The sequence below is a fragment of the Oncorhynchus gorbuscha genome, linkage group LG02, assembly GCF_021184085.1.
Source record: "Oncorhynchus gorbuscha isolate QuinsamMale2020 ecotype Even-year linkage group LG02, OgorEven_v1.0, whole genome shotgun sequence".
NCBI classification, from domain to species: Eukaryota; Metazoa; Chordata; class Actinopteri; order Salmoniformes; family Salmonidae; genus Oncorhynchus; species Oncorhynchus gorbuscha.
The window spans coordinates 47,597,339-47,624,860 of NC_060174.1; the positions used below are offsets into that span (position 1 = coordinate 47,597,339).

At 45.2% G+C, this 27,522-nt stretch overlaps 1 protein-coding gene across 13 annotated transcripts in view; it reads right to left on the reverse strand.

Annotated features, from left to right (window-relative positions):
• The window catches only part of LOC124003378 (protein-methionine sulfoxide oxidase mical2b-like), an 88,685-nt gene that overhangs the window by 46,290 nt on the left and 14,873 nt on the right, over positions 1–27,522 (reverse strand). For all 13 annotated transcript variants that reach the window (XR_006833217.1, XM_046311618.1, XM_046311627.1 and 10 more), the window contains exons 2-8: positions 26,506–26,869; positions 23,950–24,157; positions 20,599–20,715; positions 19,111–19,212; positions 17,969–18,124; positions 13,354–13,454; positions 12,241–12,498 (exon numbers count right to left, since the gene is read on the reverse strand). Coding sequence is in view for 12 of the 13 variants with exons in the window: in XM_046311618.1 (XP_046167574.1) it covers positions 12,241–12,498; positions 13,354–13,454; positions 17,969–18,124; positions 19,111–19,212; positions 20,599–20,715; positions 23,950–24,157; positions 26,506–26,769 (1,206 nt within the window). In the remaining variant the exon portion in view is untranslated. The remainder of the gene's footprint in view (positions 1–12,240; positions 12,499–13,353; positions 13,455–17,968; positions 18,125–19,110; positions 19,213–20,598; positions 20,716–23,949; positions 24,158–26,505; positions 26,870–27,522) is intronic.

The window sequence follows — 27,522 nt, forward strand, 5'->3', positions numbered from 1 at the left end:
AAAACTGTTCGTTTTTGGTTGTTTGCTTTGGCTCCTTTCAACACCCCTCATCATCACATTTATGCACACACTTACGATGGAGTACTGACTACACACACACACCACTGTTAATTGTATTTACATTTCCTCAGTTAAGGAATAACAAAAATATATTTATTATCACCACATATCACCTTTTTGTTGCGTACTATGAGCCGGTTCGTGACAATGTTAAGGAGTTGCTCTGCTTTCTTGACATCTCAGTCGACCAGACAGGTGCTAGTTTTGTTGCATCTGGACTACTGCCCAGTTGTGTAGTCATGTGTGGCAGAGGGCCATGGGTAAATTGCAGTTGGTCCAGAAAAAAGTGGCACATACTGCATTTAGATGTACACTGGGGGGGGGACCTGCCATTTTTTTAAACATGTCTTGTCTTCACTAGCCAGCTAGCTAACGTCCACTGATTAGCTGCACTGGAGAAACTATTACACTCAACTGAACAACTTGATTAGTGTAGTGTTAGCTAGCTACATAGCTGTCTTTGCTGTCTTCGTATCATCGTATCCAAGATAATTGTGTTGTTTAGGTTTAGAGTGTGTAGTCTTAGAGTGATTATCTTAATTTACCGAGGTTAGCTAGCCAGCTATTTGTCGTCCTTAACGTAGGTGACTCTGCTAGCTAGCCAACAGCTAGCCGACGTCTACCGAAAAGACTCACAACCCGGTCGCATTCACAGGTAGTATCACATTTTCACTTCATTTCATTACAGTACAACGGTTTGATTTGTTTGATCGTAGCTAGCTACATAGCTAGCTACATAGCCGTCTTTGTATCAAAGATAATTGTGTAGTCTAGAGCGATTTTCTAGGTTCGCTAGTCAGCTATTGTCGTTCTTTTAACGCAACGTAACGTAAACAACACTGCTAGCTAGCCAGCTAGCCCCCGAATAGCAACACTGCAGAAACTATTACACTCAACGGAACGACTTGATTAGTGTAGTGTCAACAACGCACCCACTGCCAGCTGGCCTACTTCAGCAGTACTGTATCATTTTAATAATTTTAGTCAATAAGATTCTTGCTACGTAGCTTAACTTTCTGAACATTCGAGACGTGTAGTCCACTTGTCATTCCAATCTCCTTTGCATTAGCGTAGCCTCTTCTGTAGCCTGTCAACTATGTGTCTGTTTATCCCTGTTCTCTCCTCTCTGCACAGACCATACAAACGCTCCACACCGCGTGGCCGCGGCCACCCTACTCTGGTGGTCCCAGCGCGCACGACCCACGTGGAGTTCCAGGTCTCCGGTAGCCTCTGGAACTGCCAATCTGCGGTCAACAAGGCAGAGTTCATCTCAGCCTATGCCTCCCTCCAGTCCCTCGACTTCTTGGCACTGACGGAAACATGGATCACCACAGACAACACTGCTACTCCTACTGCTCTCTCTTCGTCCGCCCACGTGTTCTCGCACACCCCGAGAGCGTCTGGTCAGCGGGGTGGTGGCACCGGGATCCTCATCTCTCCCAAGTGGTCATTCTCTCTTTCTCCCCTTACCCATCTGTCTATCGCCTCCTTTGAATTCCATGCTGTCACAGTTACTAGCCCTTTCAAGCTTAACATCCTTATCATTTATCGCCCTCCAGGTTCCCTCGGAGAGTTCATCAATGAGCTTGATGCCTTGATAAGCTCCTTTCCTGAGGACGGCTCACCTCTCACAGTTCTGGGCGACTTTAACCTCCCCACGTCTACCTTTGACTCTTTCCTCTCTGCCTCCTTCTTTCCACTCCTCTCCTCTTTTGACCTCACCCTCTCACCTTCCCCCCTACTCACAAGGCAGGCAATACGCTCGACCTCATCTTTACTAGATGCTGTTCTTCCACTAACCTCATTGCAACTCCCCTCCAAGTCTCCGACCACTGCCTTGTATCCTTTTCCCTCTCGCTCTCATCCAACACCTCCCACACTGCCCCTACTCGGATGGTATCGCGCCGTCCCAACCTTCGCTCTCTCTCCCCCGCTACTCTCTCCTCTTCCATCCTATCATCTCTTCCCTCCGCTCAAACCTTCTCCCACCTATCTCCTGATTCTGCCTCCTCAACCCTCCTCTCCTCCCTCTCTGCATCCCTTGACTCTCTATGTCCCCTATCCTCCAGGCCGGCTCGGTCCTCCCCTCCCGCTCCGTGGCTCGATGACTCATTGCGAGCTCACAGAACAGGGCTCCGGGCAGCCGAGCGGAAATGGAGGAAAACTCGCCTCCCTGCGGACCTGGCATCCTTTCACTCCCTCCTCTCTACATTTTCCTCCTCTGTCTCTGCTGCTAAAGCCACTTTCTACCACGCTAAATTCCAAGCATCTGCCTCTAACCCTAGGAAGCTCTTTGCCACCTTCTCCTCCCTCCTGAATCCTCCTCCCCCCCCCCCCTCCTCCCTCTCTGCAGATGACTTCGTCAACCATTTTGAAAAGAAGGTCGACGACATCCGATCCTCGTTTGCTAAGTCAAACGACACCGCTGGTTCTGCTCACACTGCCCTACCCTGTGCTCGGACCTCTTTCTCCCCTCTCTCTCCAGATGAAATCTCGCGTCTTGTGACGGCCGGCCGCCCAACAACCTGCCCGCTTGACCCTATCCCCTCCTCTCTTCTCCAGACCATTTCCGGAGACCTTCTCCCTTACCTCACCTCGCTCATCAACTCATCCCTGACCGTTGGCTACGTCCCTTCCGTCTTCAAGAGAGCGAGAGTTGCACCCCTTCTGAAAAAACCTACACTCGATCCCTCCGATGTCAACAATTACAGACCAGTATCCCTTCTTTCTTTTCTCTCCAAAACTCTTGAACGTGCCGTCCTTGGCCAGCTCTCCCGCTATCTCTCTCTGAATGACCTTCTTGATCCAAATCAGTCAGGTTTCAAGACTAGTCATTCAACTGAGACTGCTCTCCTCTGTATCACGGAGGCGCTCCGCACTGCTAAAGCTAACTCTCTCTCCTCTGCTCTCATCCTTCTAGATCTATCGGCTGCCTTCGATACTGTGAACCATCAGATCCTCCTCTCCACCCTCTCCGAGTTGGGCATCTCCGGCGCGGCCCACGCTTGGATTGCGTCCTACCTGACAGGTCGCTCCTACCAGGTGGCGTGGCGAGAATCTGTCTCCTCACCACGCGCTCTCACCACTGGTGTCCCCCAGGGCTCTGTTCTTGGCCCTCTCCTATTCTCGCTATACACCAAGTCACTTGGCTCTGTCATAACCTCGCATGGTCTCTCTTATCATTGCTATGCAGACGACACACAATTAATCTTCTCCTTTCCCCCTTCTGACGACCAGGTGGCGAATCGCATCTCTGCATGTCTGGCAGACATATCAGTGTGGATGACGGATCACCACCTCAAGCTGAACCTCGGCAAGACGGAGCTGCTCTTCCTCCCGGGGAAGGACTGCCCGTTCCATGATCTCGCCATCACGGTTGACAACTCCATTGTGTCCTCCTCCCAGAGCGCCAAGAACCTTGGCGTGATCCTGGACAACACCCTGTCGTTCTCAACCAACATCAAGGCGGTGGCCCGTTCCTGTAGGTTCATGCTCTACAACATCCGCAGAGTACGACCCTGCCTCACACAGGAAGCGGCGCAGGTCCTAATCCAGGCACTTGTCATCTCCCGTCTGGATTACTGCAACTCGCTGTTGGCTGGGCTCCCTGCCTGTGCCATTAAATCCCTACAACTCATCCAGAACGCCGCAGCCCGTCTGGTGTTCAACCTTCCCAAGTTCTCTCACGTCACCCCGCTCCTCCGTTCTCTCCACTGGCTTCCAGTTGAAGCTCGCATCCGCTACAAGACCATGGTGCTTGCCTACGGAGCTGTGAGGGGAACGGCACCTCAGTATCTCCAGGCTCTAATCAGGCCCTACACCCAAACAAGGGCACTGCGTTCATCTACCTCTGGCCTGCTCGCCACCCTACCACTGAGGAAGTACAGCTCCCGCTCAGCCCAGTCAAAACTGTTCGCTGCCCTGGCCCCCCAATGGTGGAACAAACTCCCTCACGACGCCAGGACAGCAGAGTCAATCACCACCTTCCGGAGACACCTGAAACCCCACCTCTTTAAGGAATACCTAGGATAGGATAAGTAATCCCTCTCACCCCCCCCCCTTAAGTTTTAGATGCACTATTGTAAAGTGACTGTTCCACTGGATGTCATAAGGTGAATGCACCAATTTGTAAGTCGCTCTGGATAAGAGCGTCTGCTAAATGACTTAAATGTAAATGTATGTAAATTGTATTGTCTCTGCCCATTCATCACCATTGTACCGGTTGTTGTCTTCGCTGATTAGCAGTCGTCTTACCCGTTGTTGCCTTAGCTAGCTCTCCCAATCAACACCTGTGATTGCTTTATGCCTCATTTTGTCTCTCTCAAATGTCAATATGCCTTGTACACTGTTGTTTAGGATAGTTACTGCGGAGCCCCTAGTCCCACTCAACATGCCTTAGATACCTCCTTTGTCCCACCTCCCACACATGTGGTGACCTCACCCAGCATAACTAACCCTTCCAGAGATGCAACCTCTTATCACTCGGTGCCTGGGTTTAAATCCACTATACCCGTACAGTCTGTACATTACACCCTGAATCTATTCTACCACGCCCAGAAATCTGCTCCTTTTATTCTCTGTCCCCAACGCACTAGACAACCAGTTTTGATAGCCGTTAACCGTACCCTCCTCTGTTCCTTGGATGATGTGGAGGTTAACCCAGGCCCTGCGTGTTCCTAAGCACTCATTTGTTGACTTCTGTAACCAAAAAAGCCTTGGTTTCATACATGATAAAATCAGAAGCCTCCTCGCCAAGTTTGTTTTACTCACTGCTTTAGCACACTCCGCCAACCCTGATGTCCTTGCCGTGTCTGAATCCTGGCTCAGGAAGGCCACCAAAAATAGAGATTTCCATCTGCAACTACAACATTTTCCATCAAGATAGAACTGTCAGAGGGAGGAGTTGAAATCTACTGCAGAGATAGCCTGCAGAGTACGGTCATACCTTCCAGGTCTATGCCCAAACAATTCGAGCTTCTAATTTTAAAAATGAATCTTTACAAAAATAAGTCTCTCACTGTTGCCACCTGTTAGACCCCCCTCAGCTCCCAGCTGTGCCCTGGACACCATATGTGAATTGATTGCCCCACATCTATCTTCAGAGTTCGTTCTGTTAGGTGACCTAAACTGGGATATGCTTAACACCCCAGCAGTCCTTCAATCTAAACTCGATGCTCTCAATCTCACACAATTTATCAAGGAACCCACCAGGCACAACCCTAAATCCGTAACTATGGGCACTCTCAGATATTATTCTGACCAACTTGCCCTCCAAATACACCTCTGCTCTTTTCTATCAGGATCTCAGCGATCACTGCCTGCATCTGCAGACAAAATGACCACCTCTCATCCCTGTCAAATGCTGCATAAAACACTTCTGCGAGCAGGTCTTTCTATTCAACCTGGCCCAGGTATCCTGGAAGGATACTGACCTCATCCTGTTAGTCGAGGATGCCTAGTCGTTCTTTAAAAGTAATTTCTTCACCATCTTAAATAAGCATGCCCAATTTTAAAACAAATGTAGAATGAAGAACAGATATAACCCTTAGTTTACTCCAGACTGGACTGCCCTCGACCAGCAAAAACTCACGACCAGCAAAAACTCATCCTATGGCGGACTGGACTAGCATTGAATAGTCCCTGCGATATTCAACTTTTCAGGGAAGTCAAGAACCAATACACGCAATCAGTCAGGAAAGCAAATGCTAGCTTTTTCAAACAGAAATGTGCATCATGTAGCACAAACTCCAAAACTTCTGGGACACTAAAGTCCATGGGGAAAAAGAGCACCTCCTCCCAGCTGCCTACTGCACGGAGGCTAGGTAACACTCACCACCAATAAATCCACAATCCGCTACTTTCCCAAGCCTCCCCAGCTTCTCCTTCACCCAAATCCAGATAGCTGATGTTCTGCAAGAGTTGCAAAACCTGGACCCGTACAAATCAGCTGTGCTAGACAATCTGGACCCTCTTTCTGAAATTATCCACCCCATTGTTGCAACCCCTATTACTGCCTGTTCAACCTCTCCTTCATATCGTCCGAGATCCCTAAAGATTGGAAAGCTGTCGCGGTCATCCCCCTCTTCAAAGGGGGTGACACTAGACCCAAACTGCTACAGACCTATATCTATCCTGCCTCTCTAGTCTTGGAAAGTCAAGTTAAGAAACAGATCACTGACCATTTCCAATTCCACCATACCTTCTCCGCTCTGCAATCCGGTTTCGGAGCTGGTCATGGGTGCACCTAAGCCAAGCTCAAGGTACTAAACAATATCATAACCGCAATCAATAAAAGACTACTGTGCAGCCGAATTCGTCGACCTGGCCAAGGCTTTCGACTCTGTCAATCACCATATTCATATCGGCAGACTCAATAGCCTTTGTATCTCAAATGACTGCCTCGCCTGGTTCAACGGGGGGGGACCACAGGGTTCAATTCTCGGGACTGGCTAGGCCACTCCACGACCTTTAAAAGCTCCTTCGTTTAAATGCTCCTTCGTTGCCCGGGCGGTGTGTGGCATCCCCCAAGCGACTTACAGCTGTAATCGCAGCAAAAGGTAGCGCTACAAAGTATTAACTTAAGGGGGCTGAATAATTTTGCACACCCAATTTTTCAGTTTTTTTTATATTTTTTTTAAGTTTGAAATATCCAATAAATGTCGTTCCACTTCATGATTGTGTCCCACTTGTTGATTCTTCACAAAAAAAACAGTTTTATATCTTTATGTTTGAAGCCTGAAATGTGGCAAAAGGTCGCAAAGTTCAAGGGGGCCGAATACTTTCGCAAGGCACTGTATTTTGGTTTCATCTGACCATATGACATTCTCCCAATCTTCTCCTGGATCACCCAAATGCTCTCTAGCAAACGTCAGACGGGCCTGGACATGTACTGGCAGGGAAACACGTCTGGCACTGCAGGATTTGAGTTCCTGGCGGCGCAGTGTGTTACTGATGGTAGGCTTTGTTACTTTGGTCGCAGCTCTCTGCAGGTCATTCACTAGGTGCCCCCGTGTGGTTCTGGGATTTTTACTCACTGTTCTTGTGATCATTTTGACCCCACGGGGTGAGATTATCAGTAGTCTTGTATGTCTTCCATTTCCTAATAATTGCTCCCACATTTGATTTCTTCAAACCAAGTGGCTTCCCAGCCTGGTGCAGGTCAACAATTTTGTTTCTGGTGTCCTTTGACAGCTCTTTGGTCTTGGCCCTAGTGGAGTTTGGAGTGTGACAGGTTGTGGACAGGTGTCTTTTATACTGATAACAAGTTCAAACAGGTGCCATTAATACAGGTAACACGTGGAGGACAGAGGAGCCTCTTAAAATAAGTTACATGTCTGTGAGAGCAAGAAATCTTGCTTGTTTTGTAACCAAATACTTATTTTCCACCATAATTTGCAAATAAATTCTTCTCATTTTGTCTGTCATAGTTGAAGTGTACCAATGATGAAAATTACAGGCCTCATCTTTTTAAGTGGAAGAACTTGCACAATTGGTGGCTGACTAAATACTTTTTTGCCCCACTGTACCACCCACCACTGCGACCTGTATGCTCTCATGGGCTGGCCCTCAATACATATTTGTCGCCAGACCCACTGGTTCCAGGTCATCTATAAGTCTATGCTAGGTAAAGCTCCACCTTATATCAGCTCACCAGACATGATAACACCCACCCATAGCACACGCTCCAGCAGGTATATCTCACTGGTAATCCCCAAAGCAAACACCTCCTTTGGTCACCTTTCCTTCCAGTTCTCTGCTGCCAATGACTGGAACAAATTGCTAAAAATAAAAAATAAAATCACTGAAGACACATTTCTTTCACTAACTTTAACCATCAGCTATCTGAGCAGTAAACCATTTGCTGCAGCTGTACATAGCCCATCTGTAAAGTAGCCCACCCAATCTACCTACCTCATATTTTATTTACTTTTATACTCTTTTGCACAACAGTATTTCCACTTGCACATCATCTGCTCATCCATCACTCCAGTGTTAATTTGCTAAACTATAACTTCTTCATTACTATGGCCTATTTATTGCCATACCTCACACCATTTGCACACACTGTATATAGACTTCTCTTTCTATTGTGTTATTGACTGTACGCTTGTTTATTCCATGTGTAACTGTTGTTGATTGTGTCGCACTGCTTTTCTTCATCTTGGCCAGGTCGCAGTTGTAAAATGAGAACTCGTTCAACCAGCTTACCTGGTTAAATAAAGATTAATTTAAAAAATGAAACAAATTGCAATGTACTACCTATTGTATTATGTATGTAGTTGGCCGGAACAGCTCATAGGGCTGGAGCCATCTAGTGTTTCCGAAGCTTGAGGGAGAGGCAGAATATTATGTATATGTAGTGGCGTAGAGAAAGTCAGCTAACAGAAGAGGACATTGAAACCTACTTCTGTACATTTGAACGGACAGCACTACTGGAAGGATGGCCGAGGCAGAAGTGGGCCAGTCTGCTGGCATCACCAGGGGTGGCTCCTAACCGATGTACCCACCTCCCCCATCCTAGACAAAGTGGTCCAGGATTGCATCCAACGGGCACTACCCCACGACATGAAGAGGGCAGCGAGTCTATGCACGCCCCAGACCTTGGAGTGCCTCCTGGAAGCAGTGGAGATGCATCAGAACATTCAGGCCCTGCTAAGTGGGAGCTGGGCCGAGTCGGCGACTCATTCAAGGAGTCGGAAGGACAGCCCCAATGCTGGGTACCCCGAACCGACAGTCGGCAGCGCCAAAGGACCGCAAAGAGATGGCTGGGTTAGGGCCGACCCGCCACGAACAACCACAGGTAGATAAAGACCAAAGGAGGTGTTGAGTGTGGCACATGGCCTGGTATTTCCCGGCTTGAGGGGAGTCGATGCCATCAGCAAGCCCCGGAAGCGAGGTGGGTCACGGAGTGAACTACATCACCCCCTGTTGGGCACACCACGAACTGCACCCATGATCCCGGTGAAGGTTGATGGACATGACACAGAAGCTCTATTAAAACGGCAGAAGCATGTTTACCCTCGTAACCACGAGCCTGCTGAACCAGGAGACCGAACGATTGAGGGGCCAGTCAAGACACCCCCTGGGGGCCAACTGAGGGGACAATTCGGGATGGCCCAGTGGGAGGACCCTAACTTGAAAGCTGCCGCAGCCCAAGTGATAGCAGTGGATGGACAGCTACTTCCGGGGGTGAGTGACTGGTGATATCCCCCAATTTAGAAATCAAGAATAACCTTTTGTATCAGGTGTCGGGTCAACAGGGGGAACTTCGAGAGGCATTGTTGCTGCCCCGACGGTATGTGGGAACTGTTCTACAGCTGGCCCACATCCACCTGTTGGGGGCGCACATGGCAATGGAGAAGATCCGGGAACAGATCACCACCAGATTCCACTGGCCCGGGATGAGGAGGGCCGTAGAAGAGTGCTGTCGCAGCTGCCCGGAGCGCCAAATGCCTGCCCCAAAGGCCTACTTCCGAAACCCACGGGTCCCCCTACCGATCATCAGGGTTCCCTTTGAATGCATCGTCATGGAGATAGTGGGACCCCTGGTAAAAACAGCACGAGGACACCGGTACATCCTGTTAAATCATAGACTATATCACGCGGTATCCCGAGGCCATTCCCCTATTGGCGGCGGCGTCCAAGGGAATCTCTCAGGAGCTGTTCCACTTCTTTAGCTGAGTGGGCATCCGGAAAATGATCCTGACAGACTACGGTACGGAGTTTGTCCCGCCTAATGAAAGATGTGTGCTTTCCTGCAGATCAAGCAGATCTAGACCTCCTTTCACCCGCAGACGGATGGGCTTGTCGAGCGGTTTAATTTTTTTTTTAAACGCTCAAACAAATGCTGAGGAAGGTCATCGAGCAGGATGGGAAGAACTGGGACCAGCTACTACTCCACCTAATGTTCTCAATCCAAGATGTGCCCCAGTCCTCCACAGGGTTTTCCCCCTTTCAAACTCCTCTACAGGAAGAGGCCACGCGGCCTACTGGACCTCACCAAGGTGGTGTGATAAGCCCAACTGACCCCCTTACGCAGCGTGGTAGAGCACGTGGAGACAATGAGGGAGCGGATGACAGCCATATGGCCAGTCGTGAGGGAACATATGAAGAATGCCCAACGCGCCCAAGCCTACAATCGGGGAGCCCAGCCCGAGAACTTCAAGTGGGAGACAGGGTGTTGGTCTTGATCCCCACAGCCAAAAGTAAGTTCCTGGCAACAAGGCACGGGCCATACGAGGTGATCGAGAAGCTGGGACCTATCAATTACCGCGTATGGCAGCCCGGGTGATGGAAACCAGATTTACCAGGTGAACCTGTTGAAGAAATGGCACGAGAGGACAGCCTTGGCCATGTTATGGTCGGGAGCCAGGACACCAGTGGTACCAGTGGTGGTCCCGAGCAATAAGGACCTCGACCTGGCCCAGAAGCAAGAGCTCAGGGAGCTTGTCGATCGGAATATTCTCAGAGAATCCGGGCCGCACGACCCTCATTGAACACCACATCCATACCCGGCCTGGGGAAACGGTACGAAAGAGGCCATATCTGATTCCGGAGGCACAAAGGAAGGCCGTGAAACAGGAAGTGAAAGTTATGTTGAGGATTTGGGTCATTGAAGACCAAAGGATCTTGGCAGGTACCGTTGGCAGCCTCCTCCCGGGAGAAGACAGCGTTTTCAACACCAGACAGATTGTATCAGTACCAGGTGCTCCCGTTCGGTCACCACGTAGCCCCACCCACATTCCAGAGGCTGATGAACAAAGTTCTTCGCCCATTTGGATGATATCCTCATCCACAGGCAAGGTTGGAAAAAGCACCTGACCAGACACAGGTCAAGTCCTTCCTGGGACTGGCAGGATACTATAGCCGGTTTGTCCCCAACTTTGCGGCTATAGCTTCCCTCTCAATGATCTAACCAGGGCCAGTCTCCCGAAAACAGTGAAATGGACGAACGAGAAAGAAGTATCGTGCAAGCAGCCGCCTGAAGGACACGCTTTGCTCCCAATTTCCAGCTGCCGATGTTGGCCCAGACGGACGTGGGACGAGAGGCCGTTCTGTCCCAGATACATGTGGTGCTCCTCCCCACCGTGTAAATCAGCCGAAAGCTGATACCCCGAGAGAAAAAAATACTATATTGTTGAGAAAGTGTCTAGCGGTAAAGTGGGCCCTCAAGTATTACCTGTTAGGTACCCACTTCACACTGGTCACGGACCATGCACCCCTGGTCTGGATGGCCAGGGGAAGGGACAAACGATCCAGTCACCAGGTGGTTCTTGTCCCTTCAACGGCTCTTTTTCTGTTGTGCACAGGTTAGGGGCAAAGCATGAAACGCAGATACCCTATCTAGAAGGGCGACATACCTCGTTCCTTCCCCGACAGAGCTAGGGCGGGGGGGGGCTGACGGAGAAGACACAGGGCGATGGCTCCATCCATCTGCTGGACGTGCCAGGTCTCGACAGGCTCTCCAGCCAGGACTAATTGGGAATTGGTGAGTAATCAAGGGCTGATTGCTCACCAACTGTACAAATCCCATAAAGCCTCAAGAAGAGCAGCACACAGGGGAGAGACTAGGGGAGGAAAGGACTCCTGTATAGTTGCGGACGGTATCAGAGGTAACAGGAGGGAGTTCAGTTTTTAATCCCCACAGGATACAGAAAGAACCAGAGCCCAGAAGACAGTAGCCCGGAGAGGGTCTCTTGGGGGAAACCTGTTCTTTTCTTTTGGACTTTTATTTTAATAAATACCTTTGATACTGAGCTAATTCTACTGTCTGTGTCTGATCTGTGTAAACATTTTGACCCAACCCCCTGGTCTGCCACAGTATATTATTCATTTTATTTGTGTTTTTTTCATGTTTGGACCCCAGGAAGAGGAGCTGCTGCCTTGGCAGCATTGGGGATCCCAATAAAATACATTCACTGTTGGCTCCTGTGACTTGAGAGGCATTTAGACAATGCTTTGAGAATTAACAAGCATGAGAAACTAAATGAACAGTAATCTATATCCCGGCACACCATACGGATGAAAACAGACTGAACAGGGAGGGGGAAAACCTGAAGTTGTCCAATAAGAAAGGCATTTTTTTGTTTCTGCTGCAAAATGTTTTACTCTATTTTACTATGGTGTGACAATGTGTATTCATTTCACCCACAACATCAGTATGACGTAAAGCCCCCTCACCTCCAATAGACTGTCCCCCACCAGAGCCACCAGTAGCTTATGTCCGCACTTCTCCCTGAACAGCGCCGCATTCTCTGAGGCGCACATGCAGGTGAAGTCGAACATGGCCACATCGGGCTGGTTGCAGTGGTTGATGGCGTAGTCCAGAGAGGGCAGCTGGTAGTTGGTGCCAAAGTCGGCCGCCTCGCGGGCGTAGGAGAGAAGAGCCTCCTGGTTCACGTTGTCTTGGCCCAGCAGCTTCTCTGTTTCAATGTAATCCTGCAGGACCAAGAAACAGGAAAATAAATGGTATGGCTACGAAAGAATCAGAGCGCCACCTCTACCAAGTCCTAGTTGGAGCCTATAACTGGGGCTTAAGATTCTCCTGGTTAGATCATATGGTCAGGAAAACATCAGGGCCCTACCTACCTACCTCTTAATCATGTGTAGATTAGACTGAGGTGATGGCAACCGGCCCTAAAGACTTTACAGTTGCCCTAGACAGTTACCCTAGACAGTTTTGTTCAACATTTCTGAACACGTAAGCAGACTTTGAAAAACTACATAGTACAAGTCTGTTTCAGCAGCTGGTTAAAAAAAACTAAGGGACAGGTTTCACCTCAAGTAGCAAGCAATTACAGGGATTACAAGTCTACTACATTATTGTTATGGATCAGCGCCCTCACATGCAAATCCCCATCATATTCTTTTATCAAACACTTTCATTGTACAGTTTAAAATATAAGTCAAGAGCTCGCTGACAATTCAAACCAGTCAGCAGTGCTATGACGAGAGCTTAAAGACTACACAGAGAGGTCACATTCAGAGCAGGAAGGATGAGGAGTCCATCTTCACTGAAGGAGAAATTAAATTAAAACGAGCCTTCAGAGACCAGACACACACACACAGGTGCCAGATTCCTTCTCACCCAGCAACACCTTTTTCTCTCTCACTCCAATGTATATTGTTCTGTGCTTTTATTCCCAGTTCAAACAAAGGGCTGAGATTTAGCACCCTCTGGCAGATAGGGCACAATGGCACAGCTGTACTAATCTGAACTGTTGGGGATTAGAAGAGTGGGGGAATGACATATGGGGAAAGTGAAAACAAAGGAGCAAAACAAACACCACTCACATGAATGATGACCCCCTTGTCCAGCAGACTCTGCTTCTTTGCAGTCATCACAAAGTAGTGTGTGTTGTCTCTGTAGTAAACGATGTTCTCCAGATCAATCCCTGCAACAAGAAAAAAAAGATGAATTAACACCTTTATGTCCTTCATCATGTTGACCGTACAACCAGTGAGGTGGTTGTATTAGTTGACCAACTGTACAGTAGGGATTAGCCCAGTGGATCATGTTTCACATACAGTGTGCATCTTATGATCCATGTGAGTGATGGGGGCGAACCTTTCATTAACTTTTTCAGGCTAGGGAGCAGTTTTCGGAAGTTTGGATGAATGAGGTGCCCAAAGTAAACTGCCCGTTACTCAGGCCCAGAAGCTAGGATATGTATATACAGTAGGGAGAAAAAGTATTTGATACACTGCCGATTTTGCAGGCTTTCCTACTTACAAAGCATGTAGAGGTGTGTAATTTTTATCATAGGTACACTTCAACTGTGAGAGCCGGAATCTAAAACAAAAATCCAGAAAATCACGTTGTATGATTTTAAAGTAATTAATTTGTATTTTATTGCATGACAGAGTGGGGCAAAAAAGTATTTAGTCAGTATTTAGTCAGTATTTAGTTGCACCAATTGTGCAAGTTTTCCCACTTAAAAAGATGAGACCTGTAATATTCATCATAGGTACACTTCAACTATGACAGACAAAATGAGAAAAAAAAATCCAGAAAGTCACATTGTAGGATTTATGAATTTATTTGCAAATTATGGTGGAAAATAAGTATTTGGTCCCCTACAAACAAGATTTATGGCTCTCAAAGACCTGTAACTTCTTCTTTAAGAGGCTCCTCTGTCCTCCACTCGTTACCTGTATTACTGGCACCTGTTTGAACTTGTTATCAGTATAAAATACACCTGTCCACAACTTCAGTCACACTCCAAACTCCACTACGGCCAAGACCAAAGAGCTGTCAAAGGACACCAGAAACAAAATTGTAGACCTGCACCAGGCTGGGAAGACTGAATCTGCAATAGGAAAGCAGCTTGGTTTGAAGAAATCAACTGTGGGAGCAATTATTAGGAAATGGAAGACATACAAGACCACTGATAATCTCCCTCAATCTGGGGCCCCACGCAAGATCTCACCCCGTGGGGTCAAAATGATCACAAGAACAGTGAGCAAAAATCCCAGAACCACACGGGGGGACCTAGTGAATGACCTGTAGAGAGCTGGGACCAAAGTAACAAAGCCTACCATCAGTAACACACTATGTCGCCAGGGAGTCAAATCCTGCAGTGCCAGACGTGTCCCTCTGCTTAAGCCAGTACATGTCCAGGCCAGTCTGAAGTTTGCTAGAGAGCATTTGGATGATCCAGAAGAAGATTGGGAGAATGTCATATGGTCAGATGAAACCAAAATACAACTTTTTGGTAAAACACTCAACTCGTCGTGTTTGGAGAACAAAGAATGCTGAGTAACATCCAAAGAACACCATACCTACTGTGAAGCATGGGGGTGGAAACATCATGCTTTGGGGCTGTTTTTCTGCAAAGGGACCAGGACGACTGATCCGTGTAAAGTAAATAATTAACGGGGCCATGTATCGTGAGATTTTGAGTGAAAACCTCCTTCCACCAGCAAGGGCATTGATGATGAAACGTGGCTGGGTCTTTCAGCATGACAATGATCCCAAACACACCGCCCGGGCAACGAAGGAGTGGCTTCGTAAGAAACATTAAGGTCCTGGAGTGGCCTAGCCAGTCTCCAGATCTCAACCCCATTGAAAATCTTTGTAGGGAGTTGAAAGTGAGTGTTGCCCAGCAACAGCCCCAAAACATCACTGCTCTAGAGGAGATCTGCATGGAGGAATGGGCCAAAATACCAGCAACAGTGTGTGAAAACCTTGTGAAGACTTGCAGAAAACATTTAACCTCTGGCATTGCCAACAAAGGGTATATAACAAAGTATTGAGATAAATAAGTATTTGGTCAATAACAAAAGTTTTCCACCATAATTTGCAAATAAATTCATTAAAAAATCCTACAATGTGATTTTCTGGATTTTTTTCTCTCATTTTGTCTGTCATAGTTGAAGTGTACCTATGATGAAAATGACAGGCCTCTCATCTTTCTAAGTGGGAGAAATTGCACAATTGGTGGCTGACTAAATACTTTCTTGCCCCACTAACTATTTGGGCAATATGGACCTTCAGCTCCCTCCAAAGATTTTTTTATTGGGTTCAGGTCTGGAGCCTGGCTCGGCCACTCCAGGACCTTGAGATGCTGCTTACGGAGCCACTCCTTAGTTGCCCTGGCTGTGTGTTTTGTGTCGTTGTCATGCTGGAAGACCCAGCCACGACCCATCTTCAATGCTCTTACTGAGGGAAGGAGGTTTTGGGCCATGACCTTGCGATACATGGCCCACCCATCCTGTCCCCTTTTCAGAAAAGCAACCCCAAAGAATGATGTTTCCACCTCCATGCTTCATGGTTGGATGGTGTTCTTGGGGTTGTACTCCTCCTTCCTCCTCAAAACACAGCGAGTGGAGTTTAGACCAAAAAGCTATTTGTCTCATCAGACCACATGACCTTCTCCCATTCCCCCTCTGGATCATTTAGATGGTCATTGGCAAACTTCAGACGGGCCTGGACATGCGCTGGCTTGAGCAGGGGGACCTTGCGTGCGCCGCAGGAATTTAATCCATGACGGCCTAGTGTGTTACTAATGGTTTTATTTGAGACTGTGGTCCCAGCTCTCTTCAGGTCATTGACCAGGTCCTGCCGTGTAGTTCTGGGCTGATCACTCACCTTCCTCATGATCATTGATGCCCCACGAGGTGAGATCTTGCATGGAGCCCCAGACCGAGGGTGACTGACCGTCATCTTGAACATCTTCCATTTTCTAATAATTTCACCAACAGTTGTTGCCTTCTCACCAAGCTGCTTGCCCATTGTCCTGTAGACTCTCCCAGCCTTCTGCAGGTCTACAATTTTAGCCCTGATGTCCTTCCACAGCTCTCTGGTCTTGGCCATTGTGGAGAGGTTAGAGTCTGTTTGAGTGTGGACCGGTGTCTTTTATACAGGGAACGAGTTCAAACAGGTGTAGTTAATACAGGTAATGAGTGGAGAACAGGTCTGTGAGAGCCTGAATTGCTACTGGTTGGTAGGTGATCAAATACTTATGTCATGCAATAAAATGCAAATGAATTACTTTAAAATCATACAATGTGGTTTTCTGGATTGTTTTAGATTCCGTCTCTCACAGTTGAAGTGTACCTATGATAAAAATTACAAACCTCTACATGCTTTGTAAGTAGGAAAACCTGCAAAATCGGCAGTGTATCAAATACTTTTTCTCCCCACTAAATTGGTAGTACTGGACAGAAAAGATTGAAGTTTCCAAAACGTAAAATAATGTCTGAGTATAACAGAACTGACATGGCAGGCATAAACCCGAGGACAATCCATCCCAAATTGTTTTTATTCAGCCCACCTCTGATTACAATGGCTGGGAATGGGAATATCAAACCAAATCTTGCCAGATTAAAAGCTCTAGGAACTGTACTCGATGTCAGTTTTTAGAAGTGGTTTCAGGCTTCTTTTTTGAAAAATGAGCTAGAATGTTGTTTTTCTAAGTGGCTCCCATTTTGGCTGTAGTGTTTGTAGCGCATTCCGGTCTCCGGTATTCTCAGTCTTAAATTATATCATTTATTTACATAATAGGGTACCTGAGGATTGATTAGAAATGTTGTTGGACTTGTTTCAAATAACTATTGGTAACTTACGGGATTCATTTTGAACGAAGGAAACCGGTGGATTACAGAGTCAAGCGCGTCATTGAAGCTTACTTTTTGGGATATAATGGACTTTATCGAACAAAAGGACCATTTGTTATGTAGCTGGTACCGTTGTGATTGCAACCAGATGAAGATCTTCAAAAGCTAAGTGATTTATTTTATCACTATTTCTGACTTTCGTGTCACATCTGCTTGGTTGGAAAATGTATGTAATGCTTTTGTCTTGCGGGGCGCTGTCCTCAGATAATCGCATGGTGTGCTTTCCCCGTAAAGCCTTTGAAATCTGACAAAGCAGGTGGATTAACAAGAAGTTAAGCTTTTAAATGATGTATGACCCTTGTATTTTCATGAATGTTTAATATTACGATTTCTGTAAATTGAATTTGACGCTCTGCAATTTCACCGGATGTTGTCGAGGTGGGACGCTAGCGACCCAATGATCCGTAAGAAGTTAAGAGGGGATTGGAATGGAAGCGATTCCAGCCTGTCTTCACTGCTGAGCCAACTGTCCTCACAAAGCCAAGCAAACAGAAAATCAGCAGCACAGGATCCTCCATGGTGTTCTAGCATGGCAAAGCACATCTTATCTACCCGACAGGCTGGTACTTCATCGTAAACAACTCCTTTTTTTTAGGAGCCACACTAGTTTGGACTGATGTGATGACATCTAGGGATGTCATTAGCCTGGTCGTAGATCTGTTTGCGCTGTCTTGACAACTATGGTCATTGGCAAGACTGTACAAAGAGATCACAGACCAGGCTATAAGTCATTGCCCTGGAGAAGGGTAAATGCAGGTGTGTTGGGGGTCAGGTTTGGTAGAGGACCCACCTGTCTCCTCTTTGAGCTCCAGGAAGAACTTCTGGTTGAAGATGAAGGCCACTCCGCTGATCTCCTCTACCTTGGCCTCGGCCGTGGTGTTCCTGTTGACAAAGTTGGCTGTGATGGCGATGGCCAGCTTACCCCGGAACTCCTTTCTCTTGAAACCTGAGGGGAAAGTATTGTCATTGTTCTGCTTAACATTTTGGAAGTCAATCATTTTATATTAAACTGGGTCAGATTGATTTATTACATAGAGTAATAATTTTATTGTATTATTCTTATAGCACCATGTAATAAACAGACTGAAGGTTTAGATTAAGCAATTTTTTTTAACAATGGTAGAATTGCAAAATACTACCTTTGAACTTTGAGTAATAATTGTCTGGGTGATGATTTACCCATTTGCTTTCCTTTTTAGGTGCAGTCAGACTACACTCAAGACTGATGCAAATACTGCAATTGACTCACCTGTCACATGACCAGGGTCAGTCTGTATACAAGCCATTTACCTTCTCAGGCTCCCAAGTAGACCTCTGGGCAAAGTGCTCTGATGCAGTTCCAATGTTGCCAGTGCTAACTAGAGTTAACTGCAGATGAAGAGTAGTAGACACTACCAGGGGTGCAACTTCGGTTTTAGAAGTGGGGGGACATACATTTTTTTTTAAAATATTAATTTCAGAATCTGGGGAGGACATGTCCCCCCCGTCCCCAGTGAAAGTTGCGCCCCTAGTCACTACAATCAAAACCAGTCGGCCAATGTGCCCTTGGAGTGCAGCTCAAACTGTCAACAGGAAGGATTTGGAACTAAAAAGGAGCGTTGCACCATCTCGCCCCAACTCAGCAACCTCGGTTCCTATAAAATGAACGACTTGTGCTTTGAACCATAGCTTTAAAGGGCTCCCTCAATGTATGCTAGAAGCAATCCACTGTGTAAACATGCATGTATTCCCCTTTTTTCCTCTCACATACTGTAACACCTCGTTTGTGTGCATTTCTATTGGACTTTCCCGGTCTAGTATTTTATTGGTGAGTGAAACTCTGTAGTTGAAAATGTTCAGGTGTGCAACTTTTAGCTGTACCCCAAGGGTCTTCCAGGCTCCTGTCAATGTTGAAAACAGTCAAACATTAACATCTCCATCGTCTGTTCTCACCATCTAGCGTGTTTCTGCGTCCATCCGCACCGATCACCACGTCAAATTCATAGTCAGTGAGGGGGTGGTTTGATGGTCTAATCTCAGCTCTCCATCCAAGCCCTGGGAAAAGGAGAAGATACAGTATTAGACAAGCGTTCGAGACAGCAGCAAGTCATGAATACAGCAATCTATTGTAAACATTTCCTGTTTTCCATGACTGTTAAGGTTTCATCAGTTTGTTATTGGATGACGAGTCACTACATGGTGCTTTTCGATTCATGTGAGGGCACGGTTAAATACATAGCCAAGTTCTCTGCAACTATTTATTTTATTTGCATTTAACTAGGCAAGTCGGTTAAGAACAATGACCGCCTACCCCAGCCAAACCCGGACGACGCTGGGTCAATTGTGCGCCGCCCTGTGGGACTCCCAATATCATGGCCAAATGTGATACATCCTGGATTCGAACCAGGTAGTGACGCCTCCTGCACTGAGATGCAGTGCCTTAGACCGCTGTGCCACTCGGGAGCCCATATAGCTGGAGTCTTGCTGGGAGTTTGCAATCTTTCACAATGCAGCGTGGTAAGTGGCAATGATACAGAGCGAAAACATTGACCCTCTCCATATCAGCTCAACATTCGTGCCACACCGTCTTACAGAAATGCACCAGGCCCATTCTCCTGAGGTACCCCCTGAAGGACACTGTCACTGCTGCAGAGAAGGACACATTGCAACCCTAAATTTAGGCTAGTCTTCCTTCTGTCTTCTATATTTATCCATCTAGTGACAAGTCTGCCACCACATGCTACTGAAGAAATAACCAGGAGAAAAACAAGACGCTTGTTTAAATCCAATGTTCAAAATCAAAAGAAAATGGGACAGTTGGTGAAGCAGTTGAAGAACTTTGAAATACAGCTTCATAAATATACAATGGGCTTGTTTTTGGCATCAACTCAAATTAGGCAAGCAACATTGCAAGCTGAGAATTCGCAGAATAACAATGCAAAATGCAGATTTATGACAAATATGCAAGCATGAAATGACAGTAAAATAAACAGAAATAAATTGTTTGTTGTAAACACAGCTGTTTAGTGATTGCCATGGCATGAAGGCCAGGCTTGTGACAGTCATGGAATTTTGAATGATGGTTGTTGTTCAGCCAAATGACCCTCGGTCACAATTATATTCATTTAAATAATTTAGCAAGAAATATATAAATGTGCTGCTGCAGGGAGGGGGCATTGCCTAAGCAACCAAAGACTTGTTTGCTACACCATTTTACCCCTGAAACCGACTCAACAGCCCAAATGGTGGTGGTGGGGTTCATGATGTTCTTCATCCATAATCGTAGATTACACAATTATACGGTACTTGTGCAAGCCCTAATGGAGGTTTGAAGTTCTGATACTTCCTTTCACAGACTGATGCCGGACCCGATACCACTGGGTCAGATTCAAAAGTGTAGGGACAGAAAGCTGTATTTTCGGACAAAAAATAAATAGTTACCTTCATTCTCCTGGTTGTCCAGTGGTTCCAGCAGTTTAACAAACTCCACATTAACATGGACCTCCACTCCCACGATGAGGGAGACCTTCAGCAGCATGAGCTGGAGCTGGCGAATACCTTTCATAGACAAACAGATCAGGTATATTTAAAGTGGCAGTGCAGTTTATATATATATATATATATATGTGATTTTACTGACACAGTATTTTCCCCATTATAAAAAATACATTAAAGGCCTTTTTGTGTAAGAGCAGTTTGAAAAATAATTCCTGGATTTTCAGCCTGTACAGGTGGGATGGAATTTTTGGCCCAGATCACATCACAATCTGATCTGATCATTCTGACCATCACCACCATCATCTTTTATTTGCATATGCATCCTCCTACTTTGAAGGCGAAAGAAGGATAGGCTCTAGAGTCTAAATGATCCTATCCGCTGTAAAATTGGAAATAAGCCCACGAATGGCTAGTAAAAGCTCAAACCAAGTTAATTCACCAACTGGGAAATCACAGCTACCTAAGACAAAGCCTTACACATCTGGACAACCAATACATCCGTTGCTAGACAGGATTTAAGGGATGCCCGTTCTTTCTCACTTCATCTGACCTGACCTCGGCCCAAATTCCTCCCTCCCCATCTCACAGCTGTCCTACCTTATCTGTTGACTGAAACCAGACTGTGGCCCTTCTCTCCATAGGATACCTAATATCTAACAATATGTTCTGACAGAATGTAAACTTTCTGCATTACCCTCTCCCTCAGTAGCATGAATAAGGATATTTCAAGTTTAGAAATCAGTACCCATCACTGCCAATCAGACTTTTATGTAAATACATTTACATCATGCCCACACAATCAGACTGAGCATTTCAATGGCAAAATGAGGCTCAGGGAAATAAATGATTAAAAATATTTTGTGTTATTTTCATGAAATAAACAGTGATTTGTTAGACATAGTGATCATTAAAAAAAAACTGCATGGGGGCTTTAACACTTATCCATCAACACACAATATCCAATAACCCGTGGCCTTGCTAGGCTTAGAGACAAGGTTAGTGAAATGCCACATGACTGATTCCATTCTGAGGTATAGGTGTAGCTAGCTAGCAGCTGGTAAGTCCGTTTTCAACTTCATAAGTTAACGTGAGAAGCAGTATTTATGACCCCGATAAAGGACACCAGAAGGTCACTATCTGGCAGCTTTGGTTTGAAAAACACACAACATTTGCATTTATGGGCTCCTCCACTTTGCATGTTATCTAAGGCAAGGAAGTAGCAGGGAGATTTATAACTCACACAATCATCAGATCTCTCGGCAGAGCGACCTGGAAATACAGTACCAGTCAAAGGTTTGGACACACTTACTCCAACGGTTTCTCTATATTTACTATATTATAGAATAATAGTAGTGAAGACATCAAAACTATGAACACATATGGAATCATGTAGTAACCAACAAAAATTAAATGTGTTCAAAAAATTCAAAATATATTTAAATGTTTGAGATTCTTCAAAGTAGCCACCCTTTGCATTCTCGCAACCAGCTTCATGAGGTAGTCACCTGGAATGCATTTCAATTAACAGGTGTACCTTGTTCATTTGAGGAATTTATTTCCTTCTTAATGCGTTTGAGCCAATCAGTTGTCTTGTGACAAGGTAGGGGTGGTATACAGAAGATTGCCCTATTTGTTAAAAGACCAAGTCCATGTTATGACAAGAACAGCTCAAATAAGCACAGAGAAATTACAGTCCATCAGTACGTTAAGACATGTAGGTTAATCAATGCGGAAAATTTCAAGAACTGTCGCAAAAAACATCAAGAGCTATAATGAAACTGGCTCTCATGACACCACCACAGGAAAGGAAGACCAAGTTACCTCTGCTGCAGTTGTTAAGTTCATTAGTGTTACCAGCCTCAAATTTCAGCCCAAATAAATGCTTCAGAGTTCAAGTAACAGACATCAACTGTTCAGAGACTGTGTGAACCAGGCCTTCATGGTCAAATTGCTGCAAAGAAACCACTACTAAAAGGATAGCAATAAGAAGAAGACTTGCTTCAGCCAAGAAACATGAGCAATGGACATTAGACCAGTGGAAATCTGTCCTTTGGTTAAATTAGAGATTTTTGATTCCAACCGCACGTTTTTATGAGACGCAGAGTAGGTGAAAGGATGAGCTCTGCATTTGTGGTTCCCACGGTGATGCATGGAAATCATATCAAATTTTATTTGTCACATACACATGGAACACGAAGCGAGGCGGCCATCTCTGTCGGCGCCAGAAGTCAGGCATGGAGGTGGTGGTGTGATGGTGCTTTGCTGGTGACACTGTCAGTTATTTAGAATTCAAGACACACTTAACCAGCATGGCTGCACAGCATTCTACTGCGATACGCCATCCCATCTAGTTTACACTTTATAGGACTATCATTTGTTTATCAACAGGACAATGACCCAACACACCTCCAGACTGTGTAAGGGCTATTTGACCAAGAAGGAGAGTGATGGAGTGCTGCATCAGATTACCTGGCCTCCACAATCAACAGACCTCCATTTTGATTTTTTTTAACACACCTTTATTTAACTAGACAAGTCAGTTAAGAACATATTCTTCTGAACAATGACAGCCTACACCGGCCAAACCCAGACTATGCTGGGCCAATTGCGCGCCGCCCTATAGGACTCCCAATCACAGCCGGTTGTGATACAGCCTGGAATGAGAACTTGTTCTCAACTATCCTACCTGGTTAAATAAAGGTGAAATAAATAAAATTCAAATTAAAAAAATCGAACCAGGGTGTCTGTAGTGAAGCCTCTAGCATTGAGATGCAGTGCCTTAGACCACTGCGACACTAGGGATGGTTTGGGGCGAGTTGGACTGCAGAGTGAAGGAAAAGCAGCCAACAAGTGCTCAGCATGTTTGTGAACTCCTTCAATACTGTTGAAAAAGCATTCCAGGTGAAGCTGATTGAGAGAATGCCAAGTGTGCAAAGCTGTCAAGGCAAAGGGTGGCAACTTTGAAAAATATATTTAGATTTGTTTATCACTTTACTGGTTACTATATGATTCCATGTGTGTTATTTCATAGTTGATGTCTTCACAATCATTCCACAATGTAGAAAATAGTAAAAAGAATAGAAAAACCCTTGAAAGAATAAGTGTCCTAACTTTTTGGACTGGTACTGTATATTCATATCATGGTACTGGTACTGTATATTCATATCATGTAACAATGTTACCATCTGAAAAATACCGTTTTCCCCAGCAGTACACCAAAACAATGAAGAACAATATTACTTAACATACTTCCCACTGAGATAAGAATGGCATTCCGAAAAGTATGAAACTTACTGATGTGGTCTATGGCTCCGGCACAAAATTTGCCATAGAACTTCTTGGCCCCGAGGCCCCTGAGGTCGTGGATGGTGTAGGGCCACAGGTGGAGCACGTTGTTTCTGGAGAAGGTGTCCCTCTTCTCAATCACCACCACCTTGGCCCCCAGCAGAGCCAGCTCGATGGCTGTGCGCAGGCCACAGGGCCCTCCTCCAATGATCAAAGACTGGGCGGGAGGAGAACAAGAGACATCAGTATACAGTAAAAAAAACTCATTAAAACACAATCAAGGTAAACTGTTGCAAAGGTGAAATGAAGTGTGATTATAGAAAATGTGATCAGCTACATCGAAGGCGTTATCTTGTAGTGCAACCTCTGGTACACTGTGGCATGGTTTGTTTAACTTTACAAAAGTAAAACATCTGAGTCTCAGCACCATTCTGTTAAAACGTCTTTGTGACAGGGGGCAGTATTTTCACATCCGGATGAAATGCATGCCCAAAATAAACTGCCTGCTACTCATCCACAGAAGATAAGATATGCATATTATTAGTAGATTTGTATTTTTTTTAAACACTTGAAGTTTCTAAAACTGTTTGAATCATGTCTGAGTATAACAGAACGAAACAGAGGCGAAACCCCGAGGACAAATTATTCAGATAAAAAAAAATGGGTCACTCTTTTCAATGGCTTTTCATTGGGAATCCAGATTTCTAAGGGACCTTCTTGCAGTTCCTATCGCTTCCACTGGATGTCAGTCTTTAGAAATTGGTTGAGGTTTTTCCCTTGTGTAATGAAGAAGTACGGCCATCTTGAACGAGGGTAACTTGAAGTGTACTGTTAGATAGAGGCGCGTGACCAGAAAGCTAGCTACAGTTTGTATTCCTCCTGTATTGAACACAGATCATCCAGTCTTCAATTTGATCAATGATTTACTTTTTTTTAACCTAAAGTTGTATTACAAAAGTAGTTTGAAATATTTTGGCAAAGTTTCCAGGTAACTTGAGAGATATTTTGTAGTCACGTTGCGCAATTTGGAACCAGTGTTTTTTATGGATCAAACGTGCCAAATAAATGGACATTTTGGATATATTTCGACGGGATTAATCGAACAAAAGGACCATTTGTGATGTCTATGTGAAATATTGGAGTGCAAAATAAGAAAAATTATATTTTTACTTCTGCATTGTGTCACGCCTGAAATATGCTCCTCTTTGTTTACTATGGTGCTCTCCTCAGATAATAGCATTGTTTGCTTTCGCCAAAAAAAGCATTTTTGAAATCTGACATGTTGGCTGGATTCACAACTAGTGTAGCTTTAATCTGCTATCTTTGCGTGTGTGATATTTATTTTTAATTGTAATTTATTTGAATTTGGCACACTGCATTTTCACTGGCTTTTGGCCAGGTGAGACGCTAGCATCCCACATATCCCAGAGAGGTCATGGAATTGCCCCTATGCTAAACATGCTAGAAAACATGGATATGAAATGGGCAGAATCATTCTTTTTAACAGTCTGCATTCTTTGCAAAAATCAGCAAATCTATCACAATTTTATTTTTATTTTGGTAGGTTTCATATGCTTTCTTTGTTTAAAATGATCCCATAGACGTGTGCAGCGTAGTGTTTCATTGCTCACAAGCATCTACCAGCTGGGTGTGCAGGGATATCACATCAAGACGGTGATACATGAGACACAAGCTCTGTTTCACCTGCATCACAACATTACCATGAAAGAGAAGTCACATTATGAAGTTACTGTACAGCTAGTACTCTAACATATTGTAAACCATATAACTAAGTAGAACACAGTTATGTGCTTCTGTTTTACACTATACAGTGTAGTATGGAGGGACATAACATGCATCTACACTTCCATTTTATAGACTGTTACAAATCTACACAGGGGGATGGAAGAATTCCCTGTGGGCTATTTGAATAGTTAGGCCTTTCTTATTGGTATATTAACCAATTTACCACCTGTTGACAAATATCTCACCAGGCAGGCCAAAACTCCATCCAAGATGGTCTTTTCAAACAGCATGTTAAAAGGGTATTGTTGTATTTTTCACAATTTCATAGTATTATTCCAGCTATGAAATAATATAAAAAAACAGGGAGATCAAGTTGACTGCACGGGCCTTGAATACAAAGTAGCCTTTTCCATCCGACGGTGACCCCCTACATCTGACACAGGAAAGGTTAACACTTTATTTGGATAGTCCCAAGTAGATGGTTTGTAGATGTTTAGTACAGGGCTGAACTACTGCATTTAGGGCCCTGGGACACCTACCTCCAGGGCCCCCAACCCCTGTATTCATATGCTATCTGGGGGGGGGGCCCGTTTGGTAAACCAGCCTTAGTTTATTTAAATGTTACTGAACATCTACTAACCCTTATCCTAACCATTATTCTAAACCTAAGCAAGCATTTTCTTATCAACAAACACCGTTGATAATATGACCATCTGTAGATCATCTATAAGGGACTAAGTTAAAAATCAAAACCTGCCACACAGATGAGTGTGTGACTTGTGCATTTGCAATACTGTGATAGCTTGACTGACTTCTTACCCTGGTGCCCTCGCAGGCTTTGGCTTTCTTGTACTCCTTGTGGCCGGCTCTCTTGTCCAGTTTGGTCCAGAGGGCCTTGGCCTTCCAATTGGTGACCGTGGCTTTGAGGTTGCTGTAGAAGTTCCTGTAGTCTAGCGGGTCCAGATCCATCTGCCTGCATAGGATACTAAAGGCCTGCAGAGTGCCCTTACATGTGGACGCCTGGACAAAGTTCTCAAAGAGTTGCCCTGCCTGGGCACTCCTCTCATCCTCCTTTTCACCCATCTTTGTTTTGGAGACTTGATCTGTCCGTAACTCCCTCGCTCGGTCTACAGCCGCTCTCTGGCTTAGTTAGACTATGATCAGACTGCCATCTCAGCGGGTTCTGGAAAAGGAAATGGCATTGGATTTTACTACAGTATCACTCTGCACTCAGACTGTGGTACTACAGGCAAAAAAACAAGACATTTTCTCTCCCAGTAATTAATAGCACTTAATAAACAATTAAAACTATTACTGAAAATGAAAATTACTTTGCTTAACATGTTTTAAATGAAAACAAGGTCACATTAACTGTACAGAATGTCTGAGGCTTAAAATAGACTCTACATGCACTCCTTGGTATTCAAACCCCTTCATTTACAGTTACATCCTTAGTATAAAATTGATTCAATAATTTATTTTTCCTCATCAAAATCAACTTAACAGAAATATCCAATTTACATAAGTATTCAGACCCCTTGCTATGAGACTCGAAATTGAGCTCGGGTGCAGTCGGTTTCCATTGATCATCCTTGAGATGTTTCTACAACTTCATTGGGAGTCCACCTGTGGTAAATTCAATTGATTGGCCATGATTTGGAAAGGCAAACACCTGTCTATATAAGGTCCCATAGTTGACAGTGCATGTCAGAGCAAAAACCAAGCCATGAGGTCGAAGGAATTGTCCGCAGAGCTCCGAGACAGGATTGCGTCGAGGCACACATCTGGGGAAGGGTACCAAAAACTTCTGCAGCATTGAAGGTCCCCAAGATCATA